This window comes from Ovis aries, chromosome 18, assembly GCF_016772045.2.
Source record: "Ovis aries strain OAR_USU_Benz2616 breed Rambouillet chromosome 18, ARS-UI_Ramb_v3.0, whole genome shotgun sequence".
NCBI lineage: Eukaryota > Metazoa > Chordata > Mammalia > Artiodactyla > Bovidae > Ovis > Ovis aries.
Window position 1 is genome coordinate 39,690,748 of NC_056071.1, and position 12,285 is coordinate 39,703,032.

A 12,285-nucleotide genomic window follows, 5' to 3' on the forward strand; every position below is an offset into this window, starting at 1 on the left:
TATTCATTGGAAGGACTGATGCTGAAGATGAAACTCCAATACTTTGGCCACCTCATGCGAAGGACTGACTCATTTGAAAAGACGCTGATGCTGGGAAAGATTGAAGGTAGGAGGAGAAGGGGATGACAGAGGATGAGATGGTTGGATGGCATCACCAACTCAATGGACATGAGTTTGAGTAAAGCCCAGGAGTTGGTGATGGACAGGGAGGCCTGGGGTACTGCAGTCCATGGGATCGCAAAGAGTTGGACACGACTGAGTGACTGAATTGAACGACTTAGAACAGTGCCTGACACACAGTAAATGTTCAGAATATTTTTATCATTTATTGGCCTGAGTATTTTAACTCAGAAGTTTAAAGTCTGGATTTAGATTTTAAAAGATCTGGGTGTGAATCCTGGCTCTGAACCTTAGCAATGATGTGACTTTAAACTGTTCTTACTTTTTTCTTCAACTATAAAATGAGGATAAGGAACTTCCCTGGTGGTCCAGTGGTTAAGACTCTGGGCTTCCACTGTAGGGGGCACTGGTTCAATCCCTGGTCCGGGAACTAAGATCCCACATGCTACATACCATGGCCAAAAATAAATAAAAATAAAACGAGGATAAGATGAATCCCACAGAGCCAGTAAATAAGCCCCTGAGGGGAAATCATTCACCATAGTGCCTAGCACAGAGTAAACACTCAAAAAATAGTATCTGTTTGTGTATCTCAGGAAGTTAAGGCTACTATATGTAAGCTAACATCAATATCATTTTCATAGTAATGTTATTAATTTTTGTTCAAAGGGGCATAATAGTGAGTAATTACAGGTAGACATAACAAAATGAGTCCTAATGGGAAACTTAACTTTTTTTTCAAACACTGCCAGTTTCAAACACTGTCTATCACTATGGGTGTATATCAAAGGTAGAAATCCCTTTTGATATCTCCAAAACATTGTGGTACTGATGAATCAGCTAAATCATAAACGTTATAAAGTGGAGGAGCAATAAAATACTTAGCAAGAACTTAAAATTTTCTGAGACTTATAAAGTAATTCTCTGTTAACCATGAGCCCTAAAAAGTATAGCTTTATCAATGGAGCTAAGAGAAAAAAAAAAGTTTAAAGTGGACACACTACAGACACGTCCTTTTAAATAAAACCATGTTTCTGGATGTTAACAATTTCTCCTCCTTAATCACCTTCTTCAATCTTTGTGAAAGCTACTACTGCTAAGAAGTAATCTGCTGAGTTGATTTTCTCACCAGTTTTATATTATGGATTTCACTTCTCTGTAAAGTTCTAGAATCAGTTACATTCTTCTTGAAATTTGGCATATTTTATATTTGAATTTTCCCATATTTTATCCTGATATAGTTAAAGGAAGGTGTGTGACAGGCCCGCATTTTTACAAATTTTCTACACTTCTTCAAAGTAATGTAAGAATAAGAACTAGTGCGATTTTTTTAATATTTAAAGGTGCTGAGTTATCCTTAAATATGAGGGACCACAGATTTAAAATTTTTGATATACAAACATACAAATGTTTGAATCTCAAAATGAGATTGGTAAAACTTCAGTTGGCAAAAAATTACAGTATATCTTAGCAGTCTGATAAAGACAAAGGGTGTTTCACAATGGTAAATGATACTAACAAATCAGTGAGGCTAAGGCTGAGAATATATTCACCCCTGGCGATTAAAAGGTCATCTGGGTTCTAGTCAAGCTTATGTCCTTCACACTCTTTCCTACCTTGATTTTATTCCTTACTCCCTGCTCATGCAGGGAGAATACTAATCCATGCATCACGTAGCCGGTCGTTACCCACTGTGTATCTGAACCTTTGGTGGCAAGCACTTGCTCTGGCACTAGTAAGTAGCATGAGATGGAAAAGGTGAAACAAGGAGGAGGAGCAGGGACGGGTCTGCCAGAAACACCTTAGTTTGTGTCCACTGGAATTTATCTGAACACAAAAAATTTTACTGCATTATTGTTTTTCTAATAAAGATTTAATATACAAAGTAGATAGGTGCACTACCTAAAAATATGTCATTTATGGATATATTTACATATATACTATGTATGCTTATCATAGATAAGGCTCTTTTATTAGCTCAAGAAACTGTAAAATCTGTATTTACCTCTGCACTCTTCATGGCTTTGAGAATATTCCCCACTGTATCAGTAAAGGTGTTACCTAATATTCTACCCAACTTCTTGTACAAGGAACCCAAACACACCACAGCAGCGCTGAAATGACATTTCAATTAGAAATCAGTCAAGAATGAAAAAACAAGAAAAAAAGGCTCTTAGGACATGTAAAGATGACCACTTAATTTTATTTTTAAAGGATAAATTTCCCAGAATCTACTCCACTGTTAAGTCATAAAGAATGACACTGGAGTATCAAATGATTACACTTTCAATATAAGAATGTTAAAAAGATATGTCTTCAACTAATCTAAATCTCAGCCCAAAGATTCCATTCCCCCAAATTTTTTAATAGAACTGAGCTTCACATATTAGATAATCAAAGACAGTCTTAAAAAGAATAGTGTTCTCATCAAGTCTCAAAATTTTATGGAAAAGCATATTCTATCCTAAGCTAAAAATTAAAGCAATAAAAAAATTTCTATAAAATTAGTACTGTGCAGCCATACATCGTAAATAGCCTTCTCTAAACAACAGGTGATAAAATGAACTGAGTTCTATGGAGAAAGAAACTTAGTTGTTCTTTTAGGATCTTAGAATAGTATTTTTCTATATATTTACTATTAATCTTCACTACTAAGAACTAATAAACTAAAAGCATCCAAAACATGAAGAATTTAACATACTTGTTCCTTAAACACTCAACTGCTAAAATATTAATCAGATGGTTTTGATTCCCAAATCTAAGCTTCACATGTCTAAACTTTTTAAAAGAATTGCTTCTCAATGGGAAAATAAAAGATCTTTTCAAAAGCTACATATTTTTAAGAAAATGAGGAAAACAATTTGTATTCATTTTTATAATAATTATCAAGTAGTTTAGTTCTTTTAAAAAATTATTTTACTAAATATAGTTGATTAACAAGGTTGTGCTAATTTCTACTATACAGCAAAGTTTGAGTTCTTTATAAAAATGATACAACAAAGATTTCTTATATTCACTTTCAATATTAACTTACAGTTTAGTGGGAAGATAACTTGGAGAATCATCTTTGCTTCGAATAAGATCATTACATTTATCGATTGTCTCATAAACAGAGAACGTGTCTCCAATACTATAAAGAAGGGCTAGATTCTTAGCAAGGAGTTTACGAGTAGGAGGCCCTGGGGAGCTGTTTAGCAAAGACAGGAGCTGTTCCACAAGAGTCTTCTGCTTCTCCCTTACATCACTCTACAAATGAAGTGAACAAAGAAGATTCTCATCAATGCAATTACATGTACTTCTCTAATATGATTTTGCTTTCATGTAATTAAGAACTAACCAAAAGCCTCCAGAAAAATGAAAAATTATTTTAACTAAATATTACAAATAAGTTGGTGGCATAGTTACTACACCTCACAAGCAAGTAGTTTGCTGCACTGCTGGTATCTCCAGAGAATAAATTCTGGACCACAATATACTGGAGTCTGTCAACAAAGACAAGGGTTCCATTGCTTTTCTTTCTTTACAAATTTATATCTTAACTAGTGCTTCTTAGTTCTTAAGTCCCTGCCTGATATATATCTACATCAGTGAACAACCTATCACCAGAGCTGACCTTTTAATGGTTACCTGTTTTACTTAGATCTTTTTCTAAGTTAAGTGGAATTTTCTGCATGTAGATGCCATGCTGTGACTCCATTTTACTTATCTACTCTCTAAAAAAGGAGGCCAGAATATTATCACAGTGGTAATGGTATTCAGATGCTTCCTGAGGCTTCAATTTTCACAATAAAATACTTGTTAATTCAGGCTATGGACCTTTGTCATTTATAAATTCTAAATGTCTCCATGAGTAGTGTCTTTGCAACATTTTTGCATTATGTAAGGTATTGTTATTCTGTGGAATACCTTTATTTGTAGGAGATATATAGGAAAGTATTTAGAAATAAAGTAGCAACTCGCATGGCTCTGTAAATCAATTAAACTTGGCAAAATGTTAACAGTTGTTGAATGTAGGGAAGGATATGAATGATTGGCTTTCTTCTCTGCAGTACCTATTTTATAATCTTTTAAGAGAGAATATGTTTACTCAAGACTCCTCAGCTCATATTCCCCTTCAAGAGTTCACACCTTTTTTTTTATAGTGAAATTCCCATAACATTATCTAGTACAATACTGTTTCAGGACATCATGCACATGGAGGGACACAGGTAAGAAGATAACAATGATGAAACTTAACACACTGTGCTCTGTAGTTAGTTTTTAACATATTTTAAAGTAATATTATAAATATTGGTTAATTTCTTCCTGTTCTTTTGAGCAGAAGAAACCTACTAGTTCACTGTAAAATCTTATTAAGGTCTAACCTTTGAAAGCTAATTTAGGTTATGCTGGACAGAACTAGAAAAGTAAACCAAAGGAATTAAACATTATCTGGCACTTAAAACAAAACAAAACCTTGTAAAACAGTTTTTGCAATTTTACTCACCCTGCTGGTTGCAACCAAGAGCTTCTCCAAATATCTCAACCAATCAAAAATAAACTCTGCCTTCTGAACTTCACCCAGTTGATTGTATGCTTCTTCATTCAGCAATAAGCTATGAGCTAATTCCATTCCTTGCAGAAAAGTCTCCTAGCTGGTCACGATTCTGCTCATTAAACTTTAGTCATACACCTGCAATAAAGGAAAATAATATTTTAAAAGAAGAATGAAAAGGAATGCAATCACAATACTGGAAATCTTCCACAGAAATGCACAAAGCATAAACAAATGGAGACATTTTTCCTAACAGCCTTAAAGTGAAACTGGAAAATTCCCAATAGTAAACTTATTGGTACAAAACCCCTTTTTCAGAGGGTAGATAGGCAGAACAGAGTAGGATTACTCATATTCATATGTCAAAACTTGCCAAACAAGAGACATTTCATTAAAATTCTGAAAATTTACAGGTAAGATTACTCAAGTGTGAAGACTTTCAGTTTTCTCTGTAACATAAGCACTTTTTTACTAAAATAGGTTATGAGTACATATTCAATTCAGATGCTCAGTCATGTCTGACTCTTTGTGACCCCATGAATTGCAGCACGCCAGGCCTCCCTGTCCATCACCAACTCCCGGAGTTCACTCAAACTCATGTCCATCAACTCGGTGACGCCATCCAGCCACCTCATCCTCTGTCATCCCCTTCTCCTCCTGCCCCCAATCTCTCCCAGCATCAGGGTCTTTTCTAATGAGTCAACTCTTCACATGAGGTGGCCAAAGTACTGGAGTTTCAGCTTTAGCATCACTCCTTCCAATGAACACCCAGGACTGATCTCCTTTAGAATGGACTGGTTGGATCTCCTTGCAGTCCAAAGGACTCTCAAGAGTCTTCAACACCACAGTTCGAAAGCATCAATTCTTCGACGCTCAGCTTTCTTCACGCTCCAACTCTCACATGCATACATGACCACTGGATAAACCACAGCCTTGACCAGATGGACCTTTGTTGGCAAAGTAATGTCTCTGCTTTTGAATATGCTATCTAGGTTGGTCATAACTTTTCTTCCAAGGAGTAAGCGTCTTTTAAATTCATGGTTACAATCACCATCTGCAGTGATTTTGGAGCCCCCAAAAATGAAGTCTGACACTGTTTCCACCATTTCCCCATCTATTTGCCATGAAGTGATGGGACCAGATGCCATGATCTTAGTTTTCTGAATGTTGAGCTTTAAGCCAACTTTTTCACTCTCCTCTTTCACTTTCATCAAGAGGCTTTTTAGTTCCTCTTCACTTCACCATGCCATAAGGGTGGTGTCATCTGCATATGTGAGGTTATCGATATTTCTCCCGGCAATCTTGATTCCAGCTTGTGCTTCCTCCAGCCCAGTGTTTCCATGATGTACTCTGCATATAAGTTAAATAAGCAGGGTGACAATATACTGCCTTGACGTACTCCTTTTCCTATTTGGAACCAGTCTGTTGTTCCATGTCCAGTTCTAATCATTGCTTCCTGACCTGCATACAGAGGCAGGTCAGGTGGTCTGGTATTCCCATCTCTTTTAGAATCTTCCACAGTTTATTGTGATCCACACAGTCAAAGGCTTTGGCATAGACAATAAAGCAGAAATAGGTGTGTTTCTGGAACTCTCTTGCTTTTTCCATGATCCAGCGGATGTTGGCAACTTGATCTCTAGTTCCTCTGCCTTTTCTAAAACCAGTTTGAACATCTGGAAGTTCACGGTTCATGTATTGCTGAAGCCTGGCTTGGAGAATTTTGAGCATTACTTCACTAGCATGTGAGATGAGCCCAATTGTGCTGTAGTTTGAGCATTCTTTTTGGCATTGCCTTTCTTTGGGATTGGAATGAAAACTGACCTTTTCCAATCCTGTGACCACTGCTGAGTTTTTAGGAAAAATCCCATCTCAACCAGTACAGATAGTCTCCCTATCCCTGTGAACCTTGTTATGAAAGCAAACTCATGTTTTTGAAGGCACTTGGACAGATGCCATCCAAGGACTGTAGAACACAGATCATTATCTGCTATGACCCAGATCCAATGCAGCCTTCACTACTCTTGTAACAAATAATCAATAGAAGAGGTTTTGTTTTTAGATTCATGAGCATCTCCTGGGTACACTCTAGTACCTTTCTAGAATATATACAACATATACGCATGTGGGTAAAATACATACACACCCATATGCAAATTTACAAGAGGGCATTTCTGATTATGGATTTTTTATTTCTAGGTGCATGTTCAAGTATATGTCAGTAAAACAGTATGATGTCTGCAACTCATTTTCAAATGGTTAAGTACATCAATTAATTAGCCATAAAATACGGCAAAATGTTAACAGATGAATACTGTAGGTAGTACATATGTGAGCAATCATTTTGTTATTCCTCAATTTTTCTGTATTTTTTAAAATACTGCAATAAAAAAGTTGGAAAAATTATTTAAGAGAAAATTTTTAAAAACATAAGCTGGCTTAAAAATAAATCACATTACTACTTCCAGGAGTAACAGCTATCATCAAGAACATTAAACAACAGAGAAGGTATCATATACATATAAGGTGGATACATCTATCCCATACTAAAGTATAAACAATAACTAATACATTGTAAATAAACTGGTTAAGCTAAGCAGAAACATGTAATTCAAAATGCATAGAAATATAAACAGAATGCCACAGGTAATTAAACTAAACCATATAAAATACATAACTCATATTCCCCCTAAATAAACCTCAATCTTTTGCAGAGAAGCCAGTAAGATGTGGACTTCCCAGGCGGCACTAGTGGTAAAGAACCTGCTTGCCAATGCAGGTAGATGTAAGAGACATGGGTTCAATCTGGGTTGGGAAGATCCCCTGGAGAAGGGCATGGCAATGCACTCCAGTATTCTTGCCTGGAGAATCCCATGGACAGAGGAGGCTGGTGCGCTACAGTTCACAGGGTCTCAAAAAGAGCTGGACAGGACTGAAGCCACTTAGCAAGCATGCACGTGTAGTAAGTAGTATTAGAAAATCAGATGGGAGATATGAGGAAGGCTTTTCTTTCTTTTTTCTCCTAGAGAGTTTATGGGTATAAAATTACCTAGACTATAACACTGCAATAATTGTGATATAACTGAAAAGAAGCCTCTTTAAAAGACAGTAGTTACAAATTGATGAACTGTTGGCCACATTTCACCTGCAAAATATGCACTGGGGAAAAAATAGGTTACTAACATTTAAACACAAGATTTTACACAAAAATCTGGGTCCATATCCCATATAGCAATGAATGACTGAATCTAAGGGGAGCAGGGACTCTCAGGTAAGTACACTTGCCACCTGGACGGCCTTATTCATTTACATTATTTGCCAGCTTCTATGGGTATTCAAGTTTTCAGCTCCTACTCTATCTTTACCTTACTTTCGCCCTCTGGCTTGGGCAAGAAACCCTCCTTTTCTTTCTTCAATTATCAAAGTGAACTGATCAAAATATGCACAATAAAGGTAATAAATGCTACAGAAATAATTCCCTGAAGAATTCTAAGTATACCAAAGGAGAAAAGCAAGTTTGTACTCAATATCTGCTGTTGTGTGAGGAAAAAAAAAATAACCTGAGTATCACAGAGAAAATTTCTTGTAACCAGCAGGGCAAGTCAAAACCCTATCTTAAGAATCAAATTACCCTTTTTAGAGGTCATTAGGACTGCTGAAGAGACATTTTTTTTCCTTAGGCAGAAGCAATATTGTGGTGTAAAATGATCTATCAAGAAGCAAAATAGCTAACACAATGCAATAATAAATAATTCAGTAAAGAGTTTGAGATCATAAGCAGGGCATAAAGTTTATCTCCCATGCCCTCAATACATTCCTCATATAAATCACTCTTAAAGAAGTAGACAATTAACACTGGTAATCCCACATCCAAACCCCCAAATCTACAATGGCCTCTGACCTCCACATATGTATTATCAATGACGTAAGTAAATGCACTTTGCAAACAACAGATGTCCCTGCTCTAACCTACAGTGTAACTTGAGGATGATGAATACAAATACAGTCAACCTACTGTATGTTTTAATTCAACTACAGCCCTATGGCTATACATACCTGGAGAATGCTTATTTGTCTGATTTTTCTCTTAGTTTCCATTTTTACGCTTCTTGGGGGAGGTTACAGAGTGATTAATTTATTAACAGTGAACATATATAATAATGTATTTTTCAAGGTACAGTTATGCTACTCGAAAAAAAGATGCCATCAAACCACTGTACCAACTATAATGCCAACCATTATTTTTGGCAGACACTAATTATCACTGATCACGAATTATAGTCCAAGCACAGCTCTAAGAGCTTTAAATATTCTTGAATAAGTTGCAGAACTGTCCATGGGTAGTTATTTTTATTAGCACCATTTTAAGACGAGGAAACTGAGGCACAGGGAAGCTGAGTCACTTTTCTAAGGTTACACAGAAAACGGTCATACACTAAAGCGATGTAACTCGAGATATATGCACTCTAACCACTACATATTATGCTGCCACCCTTTTATCCAATCAAGCCTATCAAATACCTTGACAGGCCAGGCATTTTATTCATTCATTCATTTTTACTAATATATACTTGATGTACAATACTATGTTAGTTTCAAGTGTACTACATAATGATTTGACATTTACTAACATTTGAAATGATCACCATATCTACAAAGGACTTTTGGGGAACATGCTATTTTGGGGAACATAACTATTTTGAGAACATATGTCATTTGGGGGAACATATATGCTCAAGTTCATGCAGGGGGGGAAAGTCTTCTTCATATTTTTGGTCATTTTAGTTTCTTAAAATGATTTATTATATCATTTTGAAGAATGTAAAGAGAAAAAAAATCACAAATAAAGAGACCCCCTCAAACACAAATAAGAGAGGTTTGACAAATTGGTTTTCTTTCTTTCCTGAGCAATAAAAGATCAATTTACAAAATGAACAAGTCATTCAGCAGTAAATAGAACTGAATCTAGAATGTATCAAGCAGTTAAAGTTTTGGAATGTCTCAAATTTAAATTACTTTTCTTTGCCTCTCAAGTCTTTAAAAGACATCACAGCAGCTGCAACTCCGCCTCCAGCTTTCAGTTTCTCAGTTTTGTTTAAAGAGCATAGAGTAAAAAACAAACAAACAAACAAACAAAACCTCTCAGGAATCTCCCATATTTCAGGTTACACACATAAATCTTAAAAATCCATACCTTTCAAAACAAACAAACAAAAAAAACAAAACAGTAATTAGCTTTGTTGGGGAAGGAGGAAACTTTCCTCTACCCTTCTAGGTTTTTCTGAATTCTGGTCTAGGAATTAAATTGGCATGGGACAGATAAACAGGAGAAAAAATTCAATTCCAGATATAAGGAACCCCCCACACAAGTGGATCAAAGACCCCAGATACATGAAGTGTTGAGAGACAGAAAGGTAAAATGAAGTATTATGCCACTCTAAGCTGAGGGAGCCTGAGGCTTCGAGGACAGGAACAGTTACAGGATGACTAAGGGGAGTAGATGTCTGGTAAATAGATGTTTGCTCTGACAGAGACGGGGCTACTTAGAAAAAATTTACCTCTAATAACAACTCTTCCCTGAGACAAGTCCCCAATTTATTCTAAGTAGCTAAGGGAAGACAATATTTTCTCTTGAACCTATGGGTTCAAAAGAATCCTCATGCAAAAGTGACACCTTCTGGGCAGCTCGATCTGAATCCCTACAAGATTTAATCTAAAAGAAGATAGATCATTTTTTACTGACCTAATACTCCCTATGACCTGTGATTCAGGCTTTGCACAATTATAGGTTACAAAATAGGAACTCACAAATCACACAGAGCGTTAGGTCATAATTAAGATGTTGCCTAAGGAAGGCTGCCCCTGGTAGAAAGCAAATAAGGTCTTTTTGTCACTGTACTTTAAATACCCTCCTCTACAACAGTCTTCACTGGTTCTAGAGTAAAACAAATATTTAAGCAAGTCACTTGTGATTCCAGAGTTAATAGTTTCATCTTGATGATTTGAAAATCCTATCTGCATCTTATTTTTTAAATCTGAAGCACCTTGCTTCTTCCTACAATAAACTATTTCAAAATTTACCTTTATAAAAAAAAATCCTTCAGGAAGTCTTTCAGGATTAATTCCCCTATTAATATCGTGTTCGCTTGGTACAGGATTTCTTTGATTATAGATATGCTTCATAAAGTGGTGGGCTTCTCTAGCCATCGTTTAAATCGTGCCCCTGGTATTTTTCTGATTCAAAATGTTAGCAATGATTATTAAAGCAGTAGCATTGTGGGTAATGCTATTTTCTCTAGTCTCCAAATTTGTTATGATTTTAAAACTTTTAAAATGAAACCCTTAAAAACCAGTAAATAAGCTGAACTTCTATTGATTCCTTACTTTTATAATTCACAATACCATTTGTTAGCATCATCTTGGTAACACAAGTGGGAGGGACACACCTATTACCTGCTGCAGTTCATGGCAATGCCTCTCACTTTCCCACTAATTCCGAAATCACAAACTGATGACAGTAGCTATTCTTTTTCTTTTTAAATTTCATTAATTTTTAAAATTTACTGATTTTTAATTGGAGGATAATTGCTTTACAATATTGTGTTGGTTTCTGCAATATATCAACATGAAATCAGCCACATGTCCCCAACCTTTTGAACCTCCTTCCCACCTCCCACTCCATCCTATCCCTCTAGGTTGTCAGAGCACCAGATTCGAGCTCCCTGCATCATACAGCAGATTTCCACTGGCTGTCTTAATTTTACACATGGTAATGGATATATTTCAGTGCTACTCTCTCCTTTTGTCCCATCGTCTCCTTCCTGCTCTGTGTCCACAAGTCTGGTCTCTGTCTGCATCTCTACCGCTGCCCTGCAGAAAAGCAGCTATTATTCACTGAGCCAGGAACTTTTTAGGTGCTTAATTACTATCATCTCTAATCATCACAGGAAAGAAAGCAAGTATTACTGGTCCCCATATTACAGAAAAAAACAAAAACAAAAAAACTTTGATGCCAGTATACAGGACAGAAGAACAAACCCAGGTCTCTTTGGGAACAAAACTCATTCTCTTTCCTCAGTGCTGGGAAACCTTTCCACCAGAAAAAAAGGGAAAACAGCATTTCTGATATTAAGATGTAAGGGACAAAAGTGCAGAACAAACAGAGCATGGCGGTGGAGGTGGGGCCTTACTTTATATTTGGGCTCACTCTCTACCGATTTCCCCATGCATGTGGGCATGCTCAGTCGTGTCTACCTCGTTGTGACCCCATGGACTGTGGCCCGCCAGGCTCTTCTGTCCAGGCAATTCTCCAGGCAAGAATACTGGTGTGGATTGCCATGCCCTCCTCCAGGAGATCTTCCCAACCCAGGGATCGAACTCGCATCCCTTGCAGGTCCTGCACTGGCAGGTGGATTCTTTACCAGTAGTGTCACCTGGGAAGCCCCAATGTTTCGCCCTACACCTTTCAGTAAATCACAAAATCAGTTTTACCTCCCAATTCCTTCAGGGACAAGGGTCAAACAATTGAAAAGGCAGTGTTGGGAAAACAGCAAAAGGAAGAACATAGATGAGGTAGGTAAACTGTTTAAGAAGCTGAGCATGTCAAAATAGTAGACCTATAACAAAATAGACTA

General features: G+C 36.7%; 1 protein-coding gene across 38 annotated transcripts in view; it reads right to left on the reverse strand.

The window, feature by feature from the left end:
- Nucleotides 1–12,285, reverse strand: part of HEATR5A (HEAT repeat containing 5A) — a 97,277-nt gene that overhangs the window by 77,383 nt on the left and 7,609 nt on the right. For all 38 annotated transcript variants that reach the window (XM_060401782.1, XM_060401780.1, XM_012098771.3 and 35 more), the window contains 3 exons: nucleotides 4,607–4,792; nucleotides 3,155–3,366; nucleotides 2,126–2,234 (listed from right to left, as the gene is read on the reverse strand). In XM_060401782.1, coding sequence (XP_060257765.1) covers nucleotides 2,126–2,234; nucleotides 3,155–3,366; nucleotides 4,607–4,732 — 447 coding nt within the window. In that variant the 5' untranslated portion in view covers nucleotides 4,733–4,792. The remainder of the gene's footprint in view (nucleotides 1–2,125; nucleotides 2,235–3,154; nucleotides 3,367–4,606; nucleotides 4,793–12,285) is intronic.